The sequence below is a fragment of the Myotis nattereri genome, assembly GCF_964212035.1.
Source record: "Myotis nattereri genome assembly, chromosome: 11".
Lineage (NCBI taxonomy): Eukaryota > Metazoa > Chordata > Mammalia > Chiroptera > Vespertilionidae > Myotis > Myotis nattereri.
The window spans coordinates 33,271,863-33,299,401 of NC_138086.1; the positions used below are offsets into that span (position 1 = coordinate 33,271,863).

A 27,539-nucleotide genomic window follows, 5' to 3' on the forward strand; every position below is an offset into this window, starting at 1 on the left:
CAGTCTGCAGGCCGACGCTCTATCCACTGAGCCAAACCGGTTTCGGCAAAATGATTCTAATCTTATCACAGGTTGACAAGGAATTCATCAGAAGCAGAAACAGCTTCTAGCCTGACCGGGTGAGCTTCCAACACCTAGAAAGGAGGCCTATGAAATAAAGTGCCACAATAGACCTTTAGCTAAATATGATGTTCTCACTGTTTTCTGGGTCTTATGATAACATATTAAGATCTAATAGAAAAGAAATATAAAGCTAAATTGATAAACTATCAAACCCTACAGAGAAGGAAAAATGTAGAAATGGTTGCTAATAGATATTAAGCAATGCTCAACTATTATACATTAACTAGAGGCCCGGTGCATGAATTCATACATAGGTGGGGTCCCTCGGGATAGCCTGTTTGATTGGTAGTGTGGGCATTTGAAATCTCTATTGGCCTTGGGGCAAAGCAACATTCTCTAAAATCTACAATACACTGCAATGAGAGAAACCTATTGAGAAAACTATTGATTGATTACATCAGCTTATCCTCAGTAAAGTGTAACTAAAGAACAAAAACTTGCAGTGTTGATATCATATGATAGAAAATATGTAATAAAATTGATGTAATTTGCAATGATCAAGAAAACATCATGAGTTCATATTAAGATGATAGCTGCACTAAGGTCCAGGAGAACCAGTTTAAAAGCAAATATTAAAGGTACAGAAAGATTTAGAAAGTTACAAATAAGGAAAATTAATCCTACTGTCAACATAATAATTCATCAAACCTGAGGAGACTAAAAACTAAAAAGAAGCAAACTGGCCGCTTTGGGAGCAAATTAGCCAAAGAAGTAGAACAAATTACACACACACACATCCATGGGCAAAACCTCATGTCTGGCAAATCCTTTGCTGCTCCTTTGGGAACACAGGCTCTTTAAGTCAGGACTAGACTCAATGCTCCTGAGCACAGGGAAACTGACTTATGAAAGTCAGTTGCTAGGACAGTGCGGGTACATTATCAAGCAGTCAGTAGAAGTTTGATGGATAGAGAAATAATGGATGGGTTAAAACCACTTCTTTCCTCATAAGACTAATGGTATGTTTCACTAAAATATAAATCTAGATAAACTAAATAGTGAATCTAACAAAGAAAAAGCAATATTGATGTTATTATTTTTTCAGGTATTACACTTCCATTACCATGAGTTAATTATGTAACACATTTGTTTTAGGGCACCATTGATACAGATTCTTAAAATGGTGACAGATATTAGTTCTTCATATGCAATTTAGTAGTTTAAAATAGAACAATACGTTAATGTTAGCAAAGTTACCATCCAGGCAGGGAAAGTGAAACACAAATGCACACGTGCAGCAGTATAAAGTGTTACACAAATAATTCAGAACATTCTGAATAAGTTGTAATGTATTTAATAGACAAATGACAAGGAAACAAGCTGTTATCAGGAATTTGGTAAAAATTTAGCAATCAATGGTTTTCAGAACATGCCCTGGAAAGATATTAGCTAAGCTCAATTTCCAATACTGCTGAAATCTACAGCTATAGAAAACACAAACATACCTAATCGTAATATATGACCCTAATCAAGATAAGGTCACAAATTAGTTCAAAGGGATGGTTTTGCCCAGTGTGGTTTATTTACACACTAGAGGCCTGGTGCATGAAATCTGTGCATGAGACGGGAGGTGTCCCTCAGCCTGGCCTGCACCCTCTCACAATCCGGGACATCCCTCTCACAATCTGGGACAGCTGACTCCTAACTGTTCGCCTGCCTGCCTGATGCCCCTAAGTGTTCGCCTGCCTGCTTGATCGCTCCTAACCACTCTTCCTGCCTGCCTGGTGCCCCTAACTGTTCGCCTGCCTGCCTGATTGCCCCAACCACTCTCCCTGCCTGCCTGATCATCCCTAACTGCTCTCCTGCCTGCCTAATTGCCCCTAACCACCTCTGTCTTGGCCCCCGCCACTACAGCTTCGTCTGGAAGGACATCTGGAATGACATCCAGAAGGTTGTTTGGCTGTCCGGTCTAATTAGCATGTTACGCTTTTATTATTATAGATTTTACAAGAAAATAGTTTCAAGCAATAAGGGTTATGATAAATGCTAAAATTAAATAATTTTACTACTAGATGAACTAAACAACTTAATTATATAAATTACTAGGGGCCCGGTGCACGAAATTCGTGCACTGTGTGTGTGTGGGGGGGGGGCGGGGAGTGTCCCTCAGCCCAGCCTGCCCCCTCTCACATACTGGGAGCCCTCAGGCGTTGACCCCCGTCACCCTCCGATCGCCTGATCGGCCCCTTGTCCAGGCCTGACGCCTCCGCCAGAGGTGTCAGGCTTGGACAGGGGACCCCCATCTCCCCCCGATCACTGGCTCTGGCCCCCGCCCAGGCCTGAGGTCTCTGGCCCAGGAATCATGCCTGGGCAGGGGACCCCCATCTCCCTCTGATCGCTTGCTCCACCCCCCGCCCAAGCCTGACGCCTCTGACCCAGGCTTCAAGCCTGGGCAAGGGGACCATCATATCCCCCCAATCCCCGGCTCCGCCCCCCACCCAGGCCTGATGCCTCAGCCAGAGGAGTTGACCCTCATCACCCTCCGATCACCAATCACCGGATCGGCCCCTTGACCAGGCCTGAGGCCTCCGGCAGAGGTGTCAGGCCTGGGCAGGGGACCCCCAGCTCCCTGCGGTTGCAGGCTCCGCCCCTGCCCAGGCCTAACGCCTCTGGCCTAGGCGTCCGGCCCAGGCAGCAGGGACCTGCAGTGGCAGTGGGGGGTGCCGCGATCGTGGGCTTCGCTTTAGGCCCAGGCAAGGGACCCCTAGCTCCTGGGACTGCCAGCTTCGACCATGCCCAGCTCCCATCGCTGGCTCCACCCCTACTTCCTGCTATCACTGGCCAGGGCGGCAAAGGCGCCTGATTCTCTGATCATGGCTGGGGGGCAGGGCAAAGGCGGCCCCAGGGTTAGCTCCCCCCTGGGTTTCAGATCACTGTCAGTGGCAGGGGGCTTCTTCCTGCTTTCCCTTTCGCCTCCCTGCATTGGGCCTACATATGCAAATTAACCGCCATCTTGTTGGCAGTTAACTGCCAATCTTAGTTGGCAGTTAACTGCCAATCTTAGTTGGCAGTTAATTTGCATATAGCCCTGATTAGCCAATGAAAATGGTATCGCCGTACGCCAATTACCATTTTTCTCTTTTATTAGTGTAGATTAGTAGTCTACCTTATGAATAAGGAAATATTTTATTAGACTGACCAAATAATTTATTATAGGAATTTATTAAATCAACATTATGGTTATTAACATATTAATCAAAGTTTCAGCTTTAAGCACATCCCACTGTGTCTCTGTTCACTACTGCGTACCCAGTGGCAAGGAGTAAGCATTCAGTAATGAACAGAGTCATTTACAAAGTCTTGAGATACACAGATCAGGGATCAGCAATGTTTTTCTGTAAAAAGTCAAACAGTAATTCTTTTACTTATTTATTTTTTAAAATATATTTTTATTGATTCAGAGAGGAAGAAGAGGGAGAGAGAGAGAGAAACATCAATGATGAGAGAGAATCATTGATTGGCTGCCTCCCGCACGTCCTCTACTGGGGAATCGAGCCCACAACCTGGGCATGTGGCCTTGATTGGAATCAAACCCAGAACCCTTCAGTTTGCAGGCTGACACACTATCCACACTCAAACCAGCTAGGGTGCAAGCACTAATTCTTTTAGGCTGTGCAGTCCATAGGGCTTCTTGCCCAACTACTCAACTTTGCCTTTATAGCATGAAATCATCTTCCGACAATAAATGAAGGAAATGGTTGTATCCCAATAAAACAAGTTTGAAGTTCACATAATTTTCATGTGTTAGGAAATAATTTATTTTGATATCTTCCCCCAGCCATTCAATATTGTAAAAACCAGTTTTCACTTTGCCAGCTGTACAAAAACAGACAGCAGCCCGACGTGTCCTGGGGGCTATAGTTTATCAAGTAATCCCTGTTCCAAGTCCACAATTAGTTTTGTGATTATAACAACTAAACCCTATATGTGTGTGAGCAATTTAATGTGAGGGAACAGGTTCAGACCTTTAAAAAATCTCTCTGAACCTGCTTTTCCTCATCTGTAATGCAACTATTATGCAAAATAAAACTGCTGTTCTGTTTCCTCAGGATTATCTACAGAAAGTGGTGGGCCCAGCGATGAACTAGGAGCAAATGTTCACCCCACACTTCAGAAGAATCTCTAGAAACATCAGATGTCACAGTCAGACCAAGTCACACCAAAGCTTACTAGAATTAACAAAATATTATTAATATTCTGAGAACTTTGTGTGGATGCTTACAAAACTATTTTGACGTTTACTGACAAAAATATTTGCCCAAACTATTATTGACAACTAAAATAAATTACAAGGTAATGAGTGTTCATAATCAACCAATTTCAAAAGACCAATGCAAAAACCATTAGACTGTCATTCATGATCACTTAATTAACTGTTTGTCAATAATTTAACTAACATAGGTTAATGAGTTTTTATATTGAACATGGATAAAACTTATCAGTTTATACTATACTGTCTCTTCTAATATTCCTTAATAGAAAAGAAAACATATCTTTTGAAAAAAATGATGATAACATATCAATTGTTATTCCACGCACAATTTTCAGAGAGAGATTTTTCCTCATTAAAATAAGAGGCAAGGAGTTAAATCTGGTGAAAGCATTCCCAAATTAGCTATTACCTTATTCATTCTAGGTTGAGTCACTCAGTGCCCATCCATTTACCCAGGCCAAGGCAGGACTTTTGTGCAAATTATCCTGCAAAGATTTTTATGGGGCTCTGAACCTTCTACTGTAACTTCATGGACTAAATTTATAAGGTTAAGAATTAAAAAGTTATTTCCTCTTAGGTACCATGCACACCAATTTTAAAATTTATTTGGAGTGACTTACATATAGCTTCTTATATAGCATAATATAATGTATATAGTTATAAAATATCAAATAAACTAGGATTTTCCCCAGAAAATATAATCTAATTCTCTGAAAAAGCAGGTAATGTTAAAAGTATCTAATCTTCAAATTAGAATCTTAAAATTATGATCTCTTGATAATTAACTATCTTCCTCACTAAATTAATAACATTAATAATCTAATATCCGCGTACCCCTTGTGTTATGTGAGATATTAGTCACTTTATATGAATTATGTTCTTGAATTCCACAATGACTGTATAAGGTAAATGCAATTATCTCATTTTTACATATGTGGATTGAAGTTTAGAGAGATTAAATAACTTGCCCAAAATAGCACAGCTGGTGAGGACATTGTATATGATCTGAAGCCCATACTCTTAACCTAACATGCTTTGTATTCAATCTTGCTTAATTAAACTTCAAGTACTTTAAAAGGTTTAAGCAGGAAAATGCCTTTGTAATTTATACTGAACTTTTATGTAGTTTGTTTTCTCCAGCTTTAAGAACTTGAAAATCCTTTAGCTCTTAGGCAGACATGACACCTGCCTGCCTCCCTGCTGCTTCCATGGGAGCCAAAAGCTTTGAAAGCCCCTGGGCTCCTCCAGCCAGCCCAAAGTGGGTAATGAATGGCTAGAGCCATTTGCTGCTTTCCCAACTCATTATATTATCACTATAATCATATTATCATTACATTTATGACCATTTATTTTTTCTTTGCTATTAAACATACTATTATGATCAATGTCTCTGTATATGTGTTTCTGGTTATTTTCTTATAATTGAATTCTAGGGATAAAATTGCTGGGAAAATCATAAGCACATTTTAAAAATCCTTGTTAGATATTGCCAGAGTGCTTTCTAGGAAAGGTTCAAAAATGTATATTCCTAGTAATAACAGATGAGGGTGAAGAGTTTCTTCTTTTAAAACAACTAACACTAAGAAAGATAATTCATGATGAATTTCTTTAAAAAAATTTTTTTATTGATTGGTATTTTTTAGGAGAGGAAAGGAAAGGGAGCAAGAAAAAGAGAAAGAGAAACATGGAGTTGTTGTTCCACTTATTTATGAATTCATTGGTTGATTCTTGTATGTGCCCTCGGGGGATCACACCAGCAACCTTGGCATATGCTCTAACCAACTGAGCTACCTGGCCAGGGCTCATCATGAATTTCTTACTGTGAATTAATTTAATTGTCTCTTAATAGTAAACAGAGATAAGTTTCATTCAGGGAAAGATGTCTTTCATTGGCAAGAAAAGGAAGAGAAAGTTAAGATAATTTTGGAGTGGTGTGAAGCAGGAATGAGGACTTAGAAGCTAAAGAACAGTACAAATAAATGGACACTTCCGGGAGGGGGAATAGTTGTCAATCATAGAAGAGAAGAGAAGACAAGATAGTACCTAAGATCATCTTTCAAGTGGTTCTGAACACATGAAATATAACTGACTATCCCATGACATTAGAATTTTTTTGGTAAATGATCACTCTAAAAAATGTAGCTCCCACATACTTTATTATCCTCTAGTCACTGCTGAAGGTGCCTCTATTCTTGTATATAAGCATGATATACACCATAAAATATTTTGGGGAGATATATTCAAGAATCTTCTAAAAAACTGAACATATTAATTTTTAATGACTTTCCACAATCACTCGTTATACTGAGTTGACCGGAGCTCTGTAATAAGACCACCTGCCAGTTTAAAAGTGCAGCAGGCATAAAGCAAAATGAAATATACTCTGGATAATCAAAGAAACAGATCTAAAATTAGCCCAAATTGTTCTCAAATTTGCCAAGAGGAATAGTTAGAGCCAATTGGAATCTAAATGATCTCTTCTCCTGATACTGGAATGAAATTCCTCCTTTACCCTGTACAAAGGGAATCACAGAGTTTCCATTTTCCACTTTCCTCTTCATTGTATAAAGCACGCTGGGGTAGACTGCCCCTTCAGTCTTATTTACCAGCCTCCTGAAAACATCTCTACTTTTCAAATTAAAAAGATGTCTTTAAATCATCCAATGACAGCCGACAAATAACCATTTCTTCAGCAGGAATGTCACATGATTAAACTCTAAGTAACAAGCTGCCTCTTGCTGTTTTCTAGATGGTATATAAAAGAAAATAATAAACACAATTTAACCTTGTAGCCATTCTCCATTCAATCCCAAACATAAAGAGACATTCTAATCTAGTGTAATCTTCACTGCCCTGGGTGTTACAAGATAACTTTTTCTTTCAGAGTGGCACTAACTGAAAACTACAGCATTTCAAACAAGAAAGTCACCATTTCTCTTAATGGAAGTCAAAACCTTTTTTTTTTTTTTTTTTTTAAACAGCAGAAACACTTAAATGATGGCTTCCATCCTAAAAGCAGAGCCAGAGTTCTGGATGAAAGAGGTGCCCAAAAGAGTTAATAAAGCAGACTTGAGACTGCTCTGCCTAAAACGGCCTGCTGGCAAGGTTGGCCCTTGGCTGACATCTGAAAGCTTGAATGGGAAATAGCTCCCTATACTGATAAAAAAAACAACACAAAAACACATACATAAAAAATGCTAACAGTGGCTCACTGTGCCTAAATTGTTTGTACAAACAACATGGTTCATGCTAAGAACATGCTTGTTTGCCTATGGGCGTCTGGAATTTTGGCACATGCTATACAGAGGGGGTGCAGGTGGATACATGTGGGTGCCTCCAGTGAGACAACACCTCACTCTTGTAGTCACAAGTTGATTCATCACAACCTGTGTGGCTGCACCGAGAAAGGACTCTTGGAACTGGAGACTTTTCCTCGACTTTGCTTGCCCCCATGTGTCTGCGTTCCTTGGCTGGTTCTGCTTTGAATCCTTGTGCAGCAATACCTAAGACTGTGAGGAGGACTCTGCTGAGTCCTGTGAGCCTTCCTGCTGAATCACCCAACTAGGGGATTATTTTAGGGACACCCAAACGAAGAGCTACCAGATTCTTCCTCGATCACATGCCTGAATAAGCTATTTGGTAATGTTCCTGAGACCTGCTCTGTCTGGGCGCTGTTTCTTCACCACCACTACACGTATGCAGAGGAAAGAACCAGCTTCCCAAGGCTCTCTACCAAGTCCTCCCAGAAAGGCAAGGACACATATGTGTGTGTGTGTGTGTGTGTGTGTGTGTGTGTGTGTGCGCGCGCGCATCGGGGGGAGGAGAAGGGCGGACAGAGGGGGGACGGGAGTAGGAGGGAAACACTGAAGGAAGGCTGGGTGGGTATTGCTGCTGTTACTTAGAACAAAGTCGAAACAGAAAAGGGAAAGCTAAATGCTTATACAGAGAAAAGGAGGTCCCAGAATTTCCTCAGCATGTGAACCAGATCCTTGCTTTGCTTTGAGAAAACTACCTCCATTAATCTAGAGGATTATGGCAAAGTGGTTAAAAGAGCCTGTTTGGCTCCCCTTCAACCTTTCTTAGCTGGACAAGCTTGGGCCAGACTCCAACTCCATACTCCCCGGTCTCTGTCAAATGTAGCTAGACTTCTCACCTTCTAATAAAGTTTGTTGCAAGGATTCCATGAATTTATAAAGAGAAGTACACACAAAAGTATTTGGCCTATTGTAAGCACCAAAAAATGGCTGACTTATTATTTTCAGGGTTCTTTGGATAATTTTCTCTTATCGGCTTTTAAAAAGAGAGAAAACGTATATAGAGTTTTGAAAAGTTTTTGAAAAAGTAAAACAAGCTTCTAAGCATCCAAATACACTTTAGCCTAGTTGGAAACCAATAAACTACATTAGGTGTTGTGGGTGAAGAACAGTATTGTGCCCTGAATGGATGGCTCAGTTGGTTGGAGTGTATGGTTGTGGGTTCCATCCTGTGTCAGGAGGCAACTGATCGATGTGTCTCTCTCACATCAATCTCTCTCTCTCACTCTCTCCCTCCTAAAAATCAATGGAAACATGTCCCCCAGTGAGGATTTAATTAAAAAAAATAAAGAAAAGAAAAAAATGACAGAGGAAGGACAGAAGAAAAAAAATAAAAGAATACTGTTGCATGATCAAATTCACTTAACAAATACCAAGGTAAACAGAATTAGATTTTTGGAAGACTTACTTAAAATGATATTGTGCACAGTGAATGTCCAAAAGGGGCATATAGAAGGTCAAATTTCATAACTGATCACAGAACCTTTTCACACCAAGTATCCATGGCACCCATGCTTTGCTGCTCTGGTTCTAAAATTAGGATCAGATACTTGATTCATGTAAACATTAAAAGAGAACCTAGCTACTGGGGACATCCGGATGAAAAACTATAGACTTCAGGTTGTAGGAGGTCATGTATTAACAGGGATAAGGAGGAAAACTTTGATGAATTGTTTATATCAAGCTCTACGAGAAAATTATAAAGGAAGGCCGAAACCGTTTTGGCTCAGTGGATAGAGCGTCGGCCTGTGGACTGAGAGGTCCTGGGTTCGATTCCGGTCAGGGGCATGTACCTGGGTTGCGGGCATATCCCCAGTGGGAGATGTGCAGGAGGCAGCTGATCGATGATTCTCTCTCATCGATGTTTCTAACTCTCTATCTCTCTCCCTTCCTCTCTGTAAAAAATCAATAAAATATTTTTTAAAAAAAAATTATAAAGGAAGGATTATGCCCAGCAGCTATAGTGGGAACTGTAAGGCGGGGGGACTATTTAGTAGGGGGTCCCACGAGCCAGACAAATGAGGGAAGAGTCTCAGAGGCCCTGGAGAACAGGCAGTACTAGGCGGTTGAGGAGAGGCAGGCAGGTGCCGAGGAAGTCACATGTGAGGCACCTGGGAGTTCTTAAAATGTAAAGAGCACCTCCTTTTTAAATGCCTTAAGTATGTTAAACTAATTTAAAAAAAAAAAAAAAACAGGCTTTGAAAAATACAGACAATATAAAACAAAGTCAATTTGAAAGGACTGTAATAGAGACAAGCATAAGAGTTAAAGTATATTCAAGAGATGGTTTCGCATAATGTCCCTGCCTGTTCCATCACTCCCTTGGTGAGATGCTAATAAGGTGAGCCAACCAGTTTAAGAATAAAAAGTGAAGAACCTGTCACTCTGTCATCAAGGGAAACTGCCTGTCTATAATTACCTTTATAGCTTGGCATATGTTAATTCATGTGAATACGTAAGCCTAAAAATGTACTATTCTCCAGGGGTAGGTGTTTTTTTTAATTTTTAAAGAAATATATTTTTAAATGAAGCATAGCTCCTTACATGCTATATAGCTTCCTCTGTTTGGCACAGCAATCAAACTTGCTAACATTTTTACAATTTCTAACAGCCCAATTTTCCATTTTCTCTGAGTTAATTACTTGTAGTATATCTAAAAGTAGCTGGTATGTGGCTGAGCAGAACTGGAAAAGAGGCACAGCTAAAAAGTAGAAAATAGTAAGATTCATGAGATTAGGTAGATCAATGCAGGTGTTTTTAACTAGAGATTAAAAACTTATGGGAGATTCTATGAAATTTAAACAGAACTGAACCTGAAGCATTATCAAACTCAAAAGGATATTTTGAGTATGAATATAAATAAAATCCAGATTCATAAATTGTACAATTATGGATATAAACTGAGTAAAAATCTTTTTAAAAGCAATGTTGCTGAAAAGTTATTGAAAAGTTCTTAAGTAAACAATTTTAGAAAGTAAAACAAAATACTGCCATCATATATTAAAAGTTATTTAGCACTTGTAGAGTGCTTCTTTCTACATGTACATTATTTAATCACTATTATAAGTGTATGAGAAAGCCAGGGTTCTGTAACATGATTTAATTTCACTACCTTGGTAAGACTTCCATGTGTGTAAACTGACAACTCAAAAAATAATTTGCATAGTTAGTTCAAGAAACCATAATCACTTCATTTGTAAAAAACTAAAAACTAAAATGCACATTACTAATGGCCAAGATTCCGTATTATTTGACATCTCTTGATGATTATTAAGCTTATCTATACCTCCCATCCCCACCATTTGAGAATCCGTGTTTTCAAACTCTAATTAAAATAAAAGCATTTCCTGCTTAATATCAGTGGTTCACTTATTTAAAAAATAAGACATTCTATTCAAATGTCAAACAAAAAACCAATTTCCCATTATTCTGACTGGGAAAAGGTATATTCAAATTCAGATCCTGAGTCTTCTAAAATGTCAGCCATTATGAGATATAAAACATGAGCAATTTTCTGTGACTGTAGGTAACATTTATAGCATCTTATACTTATCCAGAGGAGCACGGGTTAAAGAAGTTAGACATACTACCCTTACCTATCAAGAACAGTCTTCAAAAATTTGGATATGGCCATGCTTTTGAATCAATATTTATGTTTTCTATAAAATTTTATTTTTAAACTGGGACTCAGTTGCTATTACTCCTTGTCAACAGATTGCATTGGGCCTTTGGACAAGACTTGCAAATACCTTACACAAGGTATTTGCTGGGGTCCAACCCCAGCAGGTCCAGGGGTCCCCAAAGGTGTGGACGGAGTTGGCGAAGAAGGAATGACACGGAAACAGCGTTCAGTTGATCAGCAGCCTAGCCAGGATCTCTAGCCAAGTTCTGGTCAGGATCTCCAGCAAAGTTCTGGTTAGGATCTCCAGCCAGGTTCTGTGTCCATGTTCTCTTGCTAGGTTCTCCAGCCAGGTTCTCCAGGTTCTCCAGCCAGGTTCTGTAGCCATGTTCCCTCGCTAGGTTCTCCAGCCAGGTTCTGTCCAGGTTCTCCAGCCAGGTTCAGTCACCAGGTTCCAGACAGGTTCTCTTGCCATGTTCTATCCAGGTTCTGCAGCCAGGTTCTGTCTCTAGGTTCTTCTGCCAGGTTCTCTCCCTAGGTTCTGTCTCTAGGTTCTGTGGCCAGTTTCTGTCCAGGATCTTTTGCCATGTTCTCTCCAGCAAAGTTCTCCTGTCTCTAGGTTCTGTGTAGGTTCTATGTCTAGGTTCTGTGTGTAGGTTCTGTGTCTCTTGGTTCTGTCTTCTAAGTTCTGTCTCCTGGTGTCTTGTTACATCTGTATTTATACCAGTTGATTCCAATCCTATCAATCTCTATTCCAAAGGTTAGGGCGTTTCTTATCTCCATTCCAGGGAGTAAAGATTATGTAGTTTAAGCATGATTGTTCGTAAAGTGATTAATTACCCGCCTGGCACTTAGTTAAGGGGTTTGATTTCCTCCCTAACTTCAGGGGAAAATCCCTACCTGGGGAAACAACCTTTCTCAGAGAGGTGACCTTGGTTAAAACACATAGTGCCAAGAAGGTGAGCAAACATATTAAGAACAGTATGCCATATATGCCAGGTCCCTTGAAACAGAAAGGATGGACCGGCTCCCGGCAGGTATTTATCATCCTTGGGAATGAGTGTCAGTATCACCATCAGTGGGATAAGTCAGTGTGATAACCAAACTCTCTACGTTCCCATTGCCATCTTGTTACTCCCTTCCACCCCCAATCTGGGGTGCAATATTGGGCCAGACCAATGACATGAAAGCTATTTACAGGACAGGGGATTGAGCCACGATAGAACACTGAAGAACCAAGGTGATCAGGTAGTAGAAAATTAGCCAGGGTATAGGTGGCCTGGGAATATGAGAATATCTTCCTTTTTGCTATAAGGGAGTACTTTGGCATTCTACAAGGCCATGTTCTAGACAGGGGTGAAAATAACCCTAGTCATAAGTCAGGAGTAGGACTCTAGTTCTAAGTTCTGATTTTATCTCTATTAATCCTGCCAAATCTGGACGAACACAGTCTGGTACATGACAGTGGTTCGAGAATATGGAAACATAATGTGGGCCTAAGATCTCAGTTATAAAGGCCCCAATCGGCCTTGATCACCAGCCAGGCCTAGGAACCCAACTTGTGCACCGGGCCTCTAGTTTTAGGATAAAATGTTACACAACAATAGATAACTCTACCATTGACCCTTGAACAACGTGGATAGATCTGAATTGCAGGGGTCCACTTATATGTGGATTTTCTTTCAATAAACATATTGAGATCTGCAATATTTTGAAAAAAATAGCAAATTATATAGCCATAAAATACAGAAAATTTAAGAAAAAGTTAGGTATGCCACGAGTGCATAAAATATATGTAGATATCAGTCTATTTTATCATTTATTACCACAAAATATACAAGTCTATTATAAAATGTTAAAATTTATCAAAACTGTACATGGAGCTATTTGCAGTCAAAAGGAATGTAAACAAACATAAAGATGTAGTATTAAATCACAACTGCATAATATTAACTATTGCACATAATGTAATACTATAATAATCTCCTAGCTACCAACTGATTCATCAATTATACTAGGCTTCCATAAGGCAATCGTATTGCTGTTTCTTTGTTATCAATGTGTGAATTATCATATCTGTCAATAAATATAAATTTCTTTTTCACATTATCTTTCCCTTTTTGATGTCTAGTGTAATACATCTAATATCTACAGTGTTGTGTATCATATAAGACAATATTGATGTAGGTACTGACAGACAGATGAGATGGTTCATCTTGCAAACAGAAGATCTAGACGTATAGTATCAATAATACAGCAATGCAAATGTATTTTCTCTTCCTTGTGTTTTAATTAATATTTTCTTTTCTCTAGATTACTTTATTGTAAGAATACAGTCTATAATGATACAACATACAAAATATGAGTTAATGACTATGTTATTGGTAAGGTTTCAGGTCAACAGTAGGCTATTAGCAGTTAAGTTTTGGGGCAGTCAGAAGTGATAAGACAGATTTTTTGACTGTGCAGTGTCAGTGCCATGACCCCTGCACTGTTCGAGGGTCCCCTATACCACAGACTGCAAGATCTGAGGTATAAAATATTCTGTTTAAAAGCTGACAAATCAGCCCTACCTAGTGTGCCTCAATGGGTAGAGCATCGGACTGTGGATCAAAGGGTCCCTGGTTCGATTCCTGTCAAGGGCATGTATCTCAGTTGCAGGTTCTTTCCCGGCTCTGGTCCTGGAACATGCATGAGGCAACCAATGGATGTATTTCTGACACATTGATATTTCTCGCTGTCTTTCCCTCTCTTCTACTCTCTCTAAAAATCAATGGAAAAATATCCTCAGATGAGAATTTAAAAAATAAATCAAATACTTTATATTTTAGTAGTCTCAGAAATTAAGCAGGCAAACACATTTAACATTTTGTATAGTCATATAAACCTAAGGTTGTTTTTTTCCTGTAAGTCAAGGACATATCTACTGAGGGAAAATGTTGTATGAATAAATGTTGACTACAAAATCAACTTTATAATTTTATGGTTTTAACAAACCTTTAGCATTTTCAAATCCTTTTTTATTTTACTTTATCAGAGCCCCAGTTTCAGCTTCATTGAAACCCAGACCAGATGGGAGAAAGAAAAGTGCCTTTGAAAGTGAAGATAACCTCTTTTAATTTGTAACACAGCAGCTTAAAGATGGTTTAAATCGGAGATAATGGCTTATACGAATTGTGTGTAATGCTGCATTAACTTGTTGTCATTATCATTATTAAAACCGTAGCTAAACATTCGCCCTGACCTATATGGGGCACATCAGCTCTATCAAAGACATCATCAGTGCCTTCCCAGGAGAGATCCAAAAAGTTCAAAGCAGTTGTTCTCATCAATACATGAAAACTTGATTGTACTACATCATCTCGTAACTATGCAATGTAGTAATTAGAAGATGCAGCTAACCTTACTTTCCAAATTAAACCTCAACAGATAAAAATTAACATTGAGGTTAAAAAAATAAAGCAAAAAATATATGAGAAATTTATCAAAAGGTATTAGCTCAAAATTTTATTTTATCCCTGACCCCATTTTACTGTATTGGGAAATGGAAAAGCTGGTTCCCTCTTATTTTTTGTTATTTCCTCATCCAGGATGGAATGATAAAATCAGCACTTCCAGTGTTGGCAGCCAGCAGCATTTAAGAGAGGAGGAGAAAAGTCACATCTGGCTAGATCTTCCACTTGTTTCTGAGTGCTTGTTTCTGCCTCTCCCGCTGTTTCTTGCCCTCCCAAAAATACGATGAATAACTATGAATTTATAAAACTCTGCATTGTAAGCAAGGCTGAGAGGGCTTTCCATCTCAGTGAGGTTGAGGTATGGAGTTAATGAGAAGTGAGACTGTGGGGAATGAATAGCAACATGCCAATGTTAAAGTAATTGAGCATGAATATCAAACACTGACTTGGGAACAGTCTTCCTTTGCTGATGGGAAAGTCTGATCAGCTGGTGGGCAGATAGGATGTGCATTGAGCTACGTTCACTGCCAGTCCTGGGATTTCTATGAGAACAACCTATTCTACTTTATAAACCTGGTACCTTTGCTTCCTCACCCTGAATCATATTTTCCTTCTTTTTCTTCTCTTTCCGTCTACCCTCCCTCCCACCTTCTTCCCATCCTTCCTTCCTTTCTCCCTCCCTTCCTTCCATCAAAAGGCCTCCTTTTTCTTCTTTTTTATTTTATCTCACCCATCCCCAAGCCTTATAAAGAATTTAAAGTTTTAATATTTCAGTAACTGCTGTTTCTTTTAAAAATATGTGTAATTTTCTAATTAGTTCAGAATAACATAGACGGTATTGTGGCTAGAATTGCTGACACTATAATTTTTATTTTTAAAACTCTGCATTGTCCTCTAAAGCCAGTGAAAGCTTGAATAATTAATTGCTATAATACTCCTATGTGCCTTCCATCATTCTCAATTAGATCATTTGCATGTTCTTCTTTGCCAGCAAGGATCACTAGAAGACTTTCACAATAGCAGTAACAATATGAAAACTTTAAGCTGTATGTTATTGTTAATTTCAAGTTGTAATGAATAATTTTCTTTAGAATAGGCTAAAAATAGTTTCAAAAAACTAAAATATTTTCAATAAACTAAATATAATAAACAGGTTTATTCAGAACAGGATAATAATATTTTCAAAAAACTAAATATTGAAGGAAAAAACTGTGGCTCTATAATTATGCATTTTTATAAAAACTCATTTACAAAGATATTTTTATTAGTTTACAAGGTAAAAAAATGAATACAAATGTAAATCAATTGGGAATTGGTTAAGTAAAATATAGTTTGTTCATTAAATGAAATAAGAAGTGATTTATGAAAAATAGATAGCAACTAATGAGGATGTAGGCAATAACAGTATATTATTAAATTAGCCCATAAACTATAAATGTTTTTTAAAAATATGTGCTTAAAATACTAAGCATTAATGCTTATCAGGTGGTGACTGAATTTCTAAACTTGTATTTCTATTTGCCATTCTCTAAATTTCCATTTGAATGTATATCATAACTTATATAAATTAAAAAAACAAACCAATTAGTTTCTTAATCCCTACACATACACAAAGGAAACCAGGAAAAACATAGGAAAAGCAATAATATGAGAAATGTTTTAAATATAGAATTATGTCTTACCTTAACAGTGTAGTATTCTCTAACTTCAGGCCTAATAGAATCAAAGTCTCCACTGATGAATTCAGGCAAAAAGCTGAAAGAAAGAGTTCTGAGTCAACTAATTAAGACTACTTACTTGTTAATCTTTAAAACTATGATTATAAGAACCAAAAGGAAAAAGGGGTCTATTTTTACAGTGAATGGGATGTCAAAGATGTCAAATTTCACTCTTGGTTACAATATAGTATGACTGGGGTACTCCACATAACCAAGTAATTAATCAACTTAAACACACTATTAGTATTTATCATGCTTCAATAAATAAAGATTAAAGAAGATTATTACTTTAAAAAACTTCCAGGTCAACAACCCTAAAACAAAGACTCAATCTTTGCATATTACCTTCTACATATATTCAAATCTTTATAGTATTGTACCCTCACAGAGGCTCAGAACTCTCAACAGATTTGAACAGAGTACATGAAGAGGAGGCATTCTTTGCAGAGCAGGAGTCAGTTCAAAGACATTTTCCATATAACCTATTGACGTATTTCTAGAAACAGGAATCTTCTAGATAGGTTTGAAATACTACAAAGGTCACTGTTACTAAATACAGGGTGAGGGTTCCCAAAAGTGGATGTTCTAATTCTATCACAATTATCTCATTTCTCTTTTCTACCATTTAAATTTTTTCAGAAATCATTTCAGAGATCTTACCTTATTCTGTCTACATAAGCCATGCTTTATTTATTTATTATTTTTATATAACATGTGGTAGAATTTCTTTGCACGTAGAACACCTAACTGTGGGAAAATAAAACTTCTCTGGATTTCTTAATGCTCTGCAAAAAGCCTGAGGCTCAAGAGCCTCAAGAAGGTCTATGATGTAAAGAAGGGAATGTTTGCTTCCAAGCCCTCCAGAAATATTCTATTCTACACCTATCATAAGAATTAGATCTGTAACCATTTATCTAGTTAATTGTTCTGATTCAAAAGAAAAATAAAACTTCAACATGTATTCTCAAGAGGGCCAAACTGTTACATAATGGAGACAGGTACTTTATCTCCCTGTGTATTACATGTCAAAACAGATAAAACCCCAAAACTTGGAGACATCTCCAGGTCATAAAAGCCAAGATATAGGAGACTATCCGGCTCCTAGAGAAATTTTTTACTGATGATGAATATGAAAAACTCAATACTAATGTCCTTTTGCATAATTTTTAACTTCTTAACTCAATTGGAAATATTACTTCTTAGGTCTAACCCAGAGATTCTTTAACCTGTGCCATCAGAATGTTTAGAACATGCAATACCTGACTACTAGTCAGAGGGCATTGACACCTTTTTCCTTAGACTGTCAAGTAAAAAAATAACAGCCAACACAATAGCTGACCCTTCAGTGTGAATGAGTAAAAATTTTACCCATTTTTTTGTCAGATCGGCAAAAATATAACATTTTTTGATGTGCCAGTAATTAGTTTATGAGATTGAAAAGGTTGAAAATTGCTGGTCTAACCCGTGGTCGGCAAACTGCGGCTCGTGAGCCACATGCGGCTCTTTGGCCCCTTGAGTGTGGCTCTTCCTAAGCCTTAGGAGTACCCTAATTAAGTTAATAACAATGTACCTACCTATATAGTTTAAGCTTAAAAAATTTGGCTCTCAAAAGAAATTTCAATCGTTGTACTGTTGATATTTGGCTCTGTTGACTGAGTTTGCCAACCACTGGACCAAATCTAACTACCTGTGTTGGACCAACTCTTCCTTGAACTGTGTCTTCCTAGGACTAAATGGTAAGAGGAAGTTCTGCTTCACAGATCTGTGCTGCGTGAGCTGCTTCGTTTGTTTGTTTGATTTTTGTTAACCAATAATGATTGCTTTTTTCAGTTTTTAGTAATTAATAAAAATTTTATATTAGCTGATTCCAGAACTATTTGCTGAATGTCAACCATGCACAAATGACAACAGTTCATTTCAGAATAAGACAGAATTGGGAAGTAAAGTACCTAGGTTTTTAAATCACTTTGCCTGATTTCAACAATTTCTCATCAACTTATCTTCTCAAAACATCTGCATGGCCAGTACCCAATTTACTTCTTCATGTGAGGCAGACATTTAAACTTAGGACTCTGGTTCTATGCAGCTGAATTATACTACTTCCTAATAAGACTGATTTATATGGCTCTACAAACTTTAGTACCTCAGATATCTAGAATCCATTTGGCAGTTTCCAAATATGATATTGATTTTGATAATAAAAATGAAAAATAAAAACTGACATATACAGGCAGCTAAATGTCCTCTTATGATATATCATTTAAAAGAGAATGAGATCCCTTTTTAATGTATACTATGAATAACAAAAGAAGGCAATCATGAAAATTCACTTATCTTTTCATATAAAACATTAACAGGAAAATTAGATAAAAGATAACTAACTTTGGCTAACTTTTAATATAATTTTATCTAATATAACAAATGAACCAGAATGCTGAATTCTAAGACGCATGCCCAAAATACTCCTAGTATACAAGACTAAAATTATTAATACCTTTTCATCATATAATATACTAATTTTTGATACTTTCTAAAATGTACTTTCAGACACCGCACTTGATAGCCCATCTCACATTTCCTGGAGGGCACCTGGTGCCATGGTACCTGGCGTTCTGAAGAAGTATTGGGGATGACACTTCACAGATGCAGAGGAACTACATTATGACAAAAAAGGCAGTTCACATGGGAAGATTATTTTTCAGAACTCTTTGAGAACTGACTTCACATAGCAGCAACTGACTAAGGGTATATGGACTGTGTAATTACTGATTGCATTTCTGTCTCCTGTTGACACAGATCAGATCAGTATGCCTCCTTCTGGCATCCTCAATCTACGTGCACTGACTTGTTTTCCAAACACTCCAAAGTGGCATGGGCTCCTTTATATTTACATTTAACTTTTACAGCACTTGCCACACACACTTGACAAAATAAGAGTCCAAAAAGGGCTGCCATTAGTTAATGAGATTTAAGCTCCATTACCTGTAATAATCAAGAAGAGGTTGATAGTTATAAAATATGCCTAAACATAATGTGTTAGACTACAACTACTCTTTCATAAGTCATTTCCTAAGACTCCGTGGAAGGATAGATACCCCTCCACAGAACCTTCCTTGCTCCCACAGAGAAAAGCAATCCTGTATAACTTACAAAGCCCTAAATCCATAACTTTCCATCACATTCTAAGCAACTTCTATAAATATCTTTTAGCTTCTACTACTGTAAGTTGTTCGTAGCAGGATCTCTGACTGATCTTGGTGTTCCTCAGAGCACCAAGTACACACATATTGATAATAATGGAATGGATGAACGGGGTAGAGGAGGAGAAGGGTGGGAAGTAATGAGGGGATGAAGGAAAGAGAAGAGGGAGTGGCAGGAAAAAGGGTCGAGGGAGAATGGGAAAGTAGATAGGAAGAAGGGGAGGGAAAGAGAGAGGAGGAGATGGAAATGGTCGAAAGGGAAGAGAAAGGCAAGAAGAGGGAAGAAAGAGGAGATGGAGAGTGAAAAAGAAGAATGAGCAAAGAAACATTTATTTAAAAATTTCTATTATGCCTGTCTCCCTACTTCCTGGCTTGTCCAAATTATTTCACCTTTCTGAGCCTCATTTCTTCATATGTAAAATAAGAGCAATTTGGAGTGGTATGAGGTTTAATATATGTAAAGCACTTAGAGAATGCCTGGCATACATCAAGCATGATTTAAGCTATTTGGATAAAATAACAGTTATTACTAGACAAACTAAGTAATTTGCCATAGTGTACAACGAGGATTATAAGAGCTAGAACCAAACTCCAAGCACAGGCAGCCCAATCTTTGTTCTTTAATGGCCAAATCTACAGCCTCTCACCTACACGCATGCAGGAAATGGATAAGAGTTTCTCGTGGAGAAAGCTCTGGACATAAACACATTATCGCCTCTGCTAATTTTAATGATCATTGATAATTTGGTCAAACTCTAGTTTTGGAAAGATATCACTGAGGCTGAAAAACAATGTTTGTGCTGGTTGCTGTAGGAAGGATAGGATTTTTATTAAAAGAATTTTGATTAAAGAACTATGTTAGTAGTTCTAGAAGTGATAGCCATAGAAATTAGACAAGAAGAAATAAAAGGCATCCAAACTGGAAAAGAAGACGTAAAACTGTCATTATTCGTAGATGACATGATACTGTACATAGAAAACCCTAAAGAATCCATCAAAAAATTATTAGACTTGCCCTAACCGGTTTGGCTCAGTGGATAGAGCCTTGGTCTGTGGACTGAAAGGTCCCGGGTTCGATTCTGGTCAAGGGCATGTACCTTGGTTGTGGACACAACCCCGGTGGGGGGGGGTGGGGGGGGGCGGTGCAGGAGGCAGCTGATGGATGTTTCTCTCTCATCGTTTCTAACTCGCCCTCTCCCTTTCTCTCTGTAAAAAATTCAATAAAATATATTTTTAAAAAAATTATTAGACTTAATAAATGAATTCGGCAATGTAGCGGGATGCAAAATTAACGCCAAGAAATCAATGGCATTTTTATATACCAATAGTGAACTTATAGAAAGAGAGACTAAAAAAACAATCCCATTTACCATCGCACCAAAAAAAAACGTAAGATATCTAAGAATAAACTAAGGAGGTAAAAGACCTGTACTCGGAAAACCATAGGACACTGAAAAAAGAGGTAGAAGAAGACATAATCATATGGAAGAACATACCATGTTCATGAATTGGTAGAATCAACATCATTAAAATGTCCATACTGCCCGAAGCAATCTATAGATTCAATGCACTCCCCATTAAAATACCAAGGCATATTTCACAGACCTAGAATAAACTCTCCAAAAATTCATTTGGATAAAAAACAACCCCGAATAGCTGCAGCAATCCTGAGAAAGAACAACAATGTATGAGGGATCTCAACACCAGATATCAAGCTGTATTACAAAACCACTATTCTCAAAACTGCCTGGTACTGGCACAAGAACAGACATATAGACCAATGGAATATAATAGAGAGCTCAGAAATCTACCCAAACCATTATGCTCAATTAGTATTTGACAAAGGAGGCAAGTACATACAATGGAGTCAAACAGTCTCTTCAATAAATGGTGTTGGGAAAATTGGACAGATACATGCAAAAAAATGAAACTAGACCACCAACTTACACCATACACAAAAATAAACTCAAAATGGATAAAGGACTTAAATGTAAGACAGGAAACCATAAAAATATTAGAGGAATCCTCAGGCAGCAAAATCTCAGACATAAACCAAAGCAATATCTTCACTGATACAGCTCCTAGGGCAATGGAAACTAAAGAGAAAATAAACAAATGGGACTATATCAAAATAAAAAGCTTCTGTACAGCAAAAGAAACCATAATCAAAACAACAAGAAAGCCCACTGCATGGGAGAACATATTTGCCAATGTTATCTCTGATAAGGGTTTTATCTCCAACATTTACAGGGAACTCATACAACTTAACAAAAGGAAGATAAACAACCCAATCAAAAAATGGGCAACGAACCTAAACTTTTCAAAAGAGGACATAAGGAAGGCCAAGAGATGTATGAAAGCATGCTCAAAGTCACTAATCATCCGAGAGATGCAAATCAAAACAACAAAGTGGTACCACCTCACACCTGTCAGACTGGCTATCAACAAATGACAAGTGCTGGCAAGGATGCAGAGAAAAAGAAACACTCGTGCACTGCTCGTGGGAATGCAGACTGGTACAGTCACTGTGGAGAACAGTATGGAGTTTCCTCAAAAAACTAAAAATGAAACTCCCCTTTGACCCAGTGATCCCATTTCTAGTAATATATCCCAAGAAACTAGAAACACCAATCAGAAAGGATATATGCACCTCTATATTCATAGTAGCACAATTTACCATAGCTAAGACTTGGAAACTGTGGGAAGCCACTGCTTACCAATACTGTCAGTGCACCAAGGAACGGCCGATAAATCTTGGGCTTTGGCAGGGCTGATGCTAAGCACCTCGTCTGTTGAGATAGTGGTGGCTTAAGGCAATTCCTTACCTGATAATCCTTTTACTATTTACCAAACTTTACCTTTGACATGCCTGTATGCATTGCTAAAGGCAAATGTGTATTCAAGTAAATAAAAAGCGGACTAGTCCAGAAGTTAGTGTGTCTCTTCAAGAAAGAGGCTCCCAGTCGCCCCCAATGCCTTCTAAATTCATATTTCTTGTAGAGTATTTTAATTTATGCATCCGCCCCCTCTCCTTCAGATCCTGAAACCCACTGAGAAGGTCGTGGCAGGAAACAACCTAAGGGCCCATCAGCAGATGAGTGGATTAAAAAACTGTGGTACTAAAGGAAGTTCTTAATTAAAAACAAAACAAAACAAAAAAACAAACAAACAAACAAACAAAAAAAACTGTGGTACATCTACACAGTGGAATGCTACACTGCAGTAAAAGAGAAGGAATTCTTACCATTTGCAACAGCATGGATGGAACTGGAGAGCATTATGCTACGTGAAATAAGCCAGTCAGAGAAAGATAAATATCACGATCACACCCATTTGTAGAATATAATGAACAACATAAACTGATGAACAAAAACAGATCCAGAGACAGAGAAGCATCGATCAGACAGTCAAACCTCAGAGGGAAGGTAGGGGAGGGTGGGGGAAAAGGGGAGAGGTCAACCAAAGGACTTGTATGCAGGCATATAGGCCTAACCAATGGACACAGACAACAGGGGGGTGAGGGCATGAGTGGGGGGGGGGGGGATGGAGGGAACAATGGGGGATAAGGACACATATGCAATACCTTAATCAATAAAGAAAAATAAAAAATAAATTTAAAAAAAGAAGTATGTTAGGAGGATATAGAAAACATTGTTAAGAGTATGACTAGAGATAACAAGAAAAAAATGGCACACAGTCTAAAGAACGTAGAAATTAACCACTCATAGATTTGGGCTAGTATTCTCTATAAAGCTGCCTAACTTAATCAAGAGGGAAAACTAGCAAAAAAAAAAAAAAAAAAAGAACCAGAAAGAGCCAGGCTTGAGGTAGTTAGTGAATCAGAGAAAAGGAAGGAAAGGGTTCATAAAAGTAGATACTGCATGAAAAGTTATAAATAAATGAGATCATAATAGGAGGATGAGAGATACAAATAATGTCTATCTTCAGGAAATGAAAAGAAGTAGGAAGACATGAGAGGTAAAGAAACGGTCTTAAATGAAGGGAGAGCACAGTACACCACAAAGGCCACTTCCTTACTTCTGAGATGACAGCTGCCCTTTGCTGTAATTAATTATTTTCCAAAAGTGGCTGGAGGGAGAGAAAAGGAGTGAGAGAGATTGTATAACTGGACAGCTAGCTATGGGGTTATTTTCTTAGAAGGAGGCAGTGATGGTGCAGGTGGGGGTGGTGTCAGAAAAGGATGTGGATATTGAGAACTGCGCTAAGCCTAACAATACAGATTGAAATGTTTCATCTTTTTTTAAAGTTATTTTTTTTAAAATTTATCTTTGTTGTTGAAAATATTACAGTTGTCTCTTTTTTCCCCATGGAGCCCCTCAACCCTGCACCCGCCCCTTTATCTTTTCCTATTTACAAACAGGAAAAAGACACAAAGCATAAACACAGATTCCCATTCTTCCCCTTAACAAATATAAAAAAGACTAGCTCACTGTCAGTGATTTGCTCCATGTAATTTACTTGCTTCATGCTTCTCTCAGAGATACAGTGGATATGATACGCAGAATTCAGTAAGACAGATAAATGCCATCAGGGACACTAACAGGCTGTTGCTCCTCCCACGTTGTCCAAAGTCAAGTGTATCAAGTTGCATAGCTAGTAAGTCTGCTAGAAGTGTTTTTAATCCTTCTTTTCCCCCCTCACAACTTCTCTCATAGTAGGAACTAAACCTTACCTAAGAAAATGACAATAAAATAATTTCTTAATGCATATGCTGTTCTGCCAAAGCCAGTATCATATTTTCTATCCTTGCTAGTTTCTGTTTTTATCTTGCTGCTTTTATGCATTATATTTGAATGCGTGAAACATTATCTTAACAGACAGGGACTGGAGGCTGGAAAGATCTCTACAGTACTTAATAGTTTCTGTTTCATAGGAAAAGAATTCAATCAGATGATAATGGCTTAGGTACAGATCACCTTGAAATCATAAAATCATTAGATGATGAACACCATTAATAAAAGTAAAAGGCAAAATAGAGAAAATGTTTCAATGAACTACAAAGGGCAACTATCTTTGTTCGAGTAGAGATGACATCAATAGTTTATTCAAATGGTAATAAAATAAAGGAACAATCAAATAGACAAAATATATCATACGAAAGAGAAGAAATTTAAACATCTATACTAATAACAGGAATATGCAAATTGGCTGGGATGCCTTCATGTAATGGCCAAACAGGACGGGGACAGGGCCACAGCAGAGAGCTCTCAGCCCGCCTGTGCCAGAGGTGTGAAGGGGCATGAAGAGGAAGGGAAAGCAGATAGGCAGTTAGGGGGATCAGGCCAGGAGGGGAGTGCAGATAGGCAGTTAGGGGGATCAGGCCAGGAGGGGAGTGCAGATAGGCAGTTAGGGGGATCAGGCCAGGAGGGGAGTGCAGATAGGCAGTTAGGGGGATCAGGCCAGGAGGGGAGTGCAGATAGGCAGTTAGGGCGATCAGGCCAGGAGGGGAGTGCAGATAGGCAGTTAGGGCGATCCGGCCAGGAGGGGAGTGCAGATAGGCAGTTAGGGGGTTCAGGCCAGGAGGGGAAAGCAGATAGGCAGTTAGGGGGTTCAGGCCAGGAGGGGAAAGCAGATAGGGGGTTCAGGCCAGGAAGGGAGAGCAGATAGGCAGTTAGGGGGATCAGGCCAGGAGGGGAGAGCAGTTAGGGGGATCAGGCAGGCAGGGGAGAGCGGTTAGGGCCATCAGGCAGGCAGGCAGGCAGGTGAGCAGTTAGGAGCCAGAGGTTCTGGATTGTGAGAGGATCCTGGATTGGAGAGGGTGCAGGCTGGGCTGAGTGACCCGCCCCCCATGCACAAATTTCATGCACTGGGCCTCTAGTCCAGCGGTTCTCCACCTGTGGGTCGCGAACAATGAAAATACATCCTGCATATCAGATATTTACATTACGATTCATAACAGTAGCAAAATTACAGTTATGAAGTAGCAACAAAAATAATTTTATGGTTGGGGGTCACCACAACATGAGGAACTGTATTAAAGGGTCACAGCATTAGGAAGGTTGAGAACCACTGCCTAGTCTTTATTTATTTCTCTAATAATCATATATATGTACATAACTTTTACATTTTCAATCTCCAAAGACCACATATTGCCATATTATTAAATCTAATGATCATTTCTTCCCTGTTATTTTATTATCAGAAGCATTTAAAACAATTGGCCATTCTCTATTTCTTGATTCTTCTTCACTTGATCTAAGGAGTATGATTTCTTTGTTTCTGCTTTGATTCACTGTTTACTCCGTCCCAGAGTTAAGCATTTAACATATAATATATACACATCCATGCATAGATACATACATATACATATACATACAGTATAAATACACAAACAATTGTTTTTATTTAGGGTGGTAAATGTTTCTGTTGTATTTTAAATAACCTTTCTAAGATATTTCAGCATGTTCTTAAACTCTCTGGCTACAGGAGGCAACACTGAACCCTTCAAGGAATAGAGTCTCCAACAATGCTCAGATCTTTAATTAGTGCTGCATGTGACAGTTCAGAGCTCTCCTTGGTATTACTGCCATTTGGATGTTTTCTCACAAAATTTATTAACTAGCCCTTGCTTAAGCTGAATTCTAGCTGTCCCTTTTCTGTGCCCTAACAGCAGAAAGGTCATAGCTGGCTCAGGTGCAATTTCATCATCCAGTCATATTTCATGTCCCATAATGATATGTCAACAAATCATAGATACATCTTGTTGTTGGAGTTTTTCTGCTTACTTCTGGTCCAAAAATACAAAACCAACATTTTAACTATAAGAAAACCATGCAGGAAGTATCTAGGTGTGTGTGCCAAGTATGCGTGTATGTGCATTCATTTAAATGTATATGAAAAATCAGATAGTTGAAAAACAATTATATACACACATATATGTATGTACATATATATACACAAATACACACACACACACACACACACACACACACTAGTGGCCCGGTGCATGAAATTCGTGCACATTAAAAGGGAATTAATTAGAGGAAATATTTTAATATTGCTATTTGCCCTTTCTCTATAAAAAAATAAAAGAAAGATAAAAGAAAATTAGTAAAATGTGTATGAAAATAATATATAGATTTATTAATAAACAGTAACAAAAGGATATAACAACAATAAAGGCATGATAGAAAAACAACAAAAACATGATATAAAAACAACAGTGATGCAAACAATGACTGATAAAGTGATTAAACTTATTCTAATATCTCCCTGTACACCACATTAAGAATGAAAACACTTTCAGAGCGCTTGACTAATTTCCCTTGTGGTGAAGTATTTAGAACTTTAACTTTAATGTCACATGCTCTTCAAACTCGAGAGAAAGCAACATATAACTGACCATGTGCGAAAATGGATTCGGGTAGGAATATGCCTACTCTGTCTAGAGTTTGTCCTTGTGATTTATTAATAGTCATTGCAAATGCTGGCATCATGGGAAACTGTTGTTGAATCAATTTAAATGGGAGGCCAGTATCAGATGGGGACAAATCAATTCTTGGAATCAAAACAACATCTCCCTCTGCAGATCCTGTTAATACTTCAGCTTCGATAATGTTAGGTTATAATCTTTTGATAATAAATCTGGTACCATTATAAAGACCCCATTTACTATTAAGATTTCTCAATAGCATGATGATTGCACCCACTTTCAATTTTAATTTATGACATGGCATTCCCGAAGGAGTAATGCTATTAAGAAATATGATGGGAAAATTTTTCCTTTTCAGCATCATCTGTTGAATCAATGGAATCATCACTCAAATATGTGTGAAAATCTCCATCGAGTATATCCAAAATTTCTTCATTTACCTTTTGAACATGCTCATTTTTTGGACAAAGAATTGCATGTTTAGATATGTTTTTAATATTATCT

The 27,539-nt window shown here is 38.1% G+C and overlaps 1 protein-coding gene across 1 annotated transcript in view; it reads right to left on the reverse strand.

Moving 5' to 3' along the window:
- Positions 1 to 27,539, reverse strand: part of TPK1 (thiamin pyrophosphokinase 1) — a 286,110-nt gene that overhangs the window by 145,666 nt on the left and 112,905 nt on the right. The window contains exon 4 of the mRNA XM_081102719.1: positions 16,407 to 16,479. Coding sequence (XP_080958845.1) covers positions 16,407 to 16,479 — 73 coding nt within the window. The remainder of the gene's footprint in view (positions 1 to 16,406; positions 16,480 to 27,539) is intronic.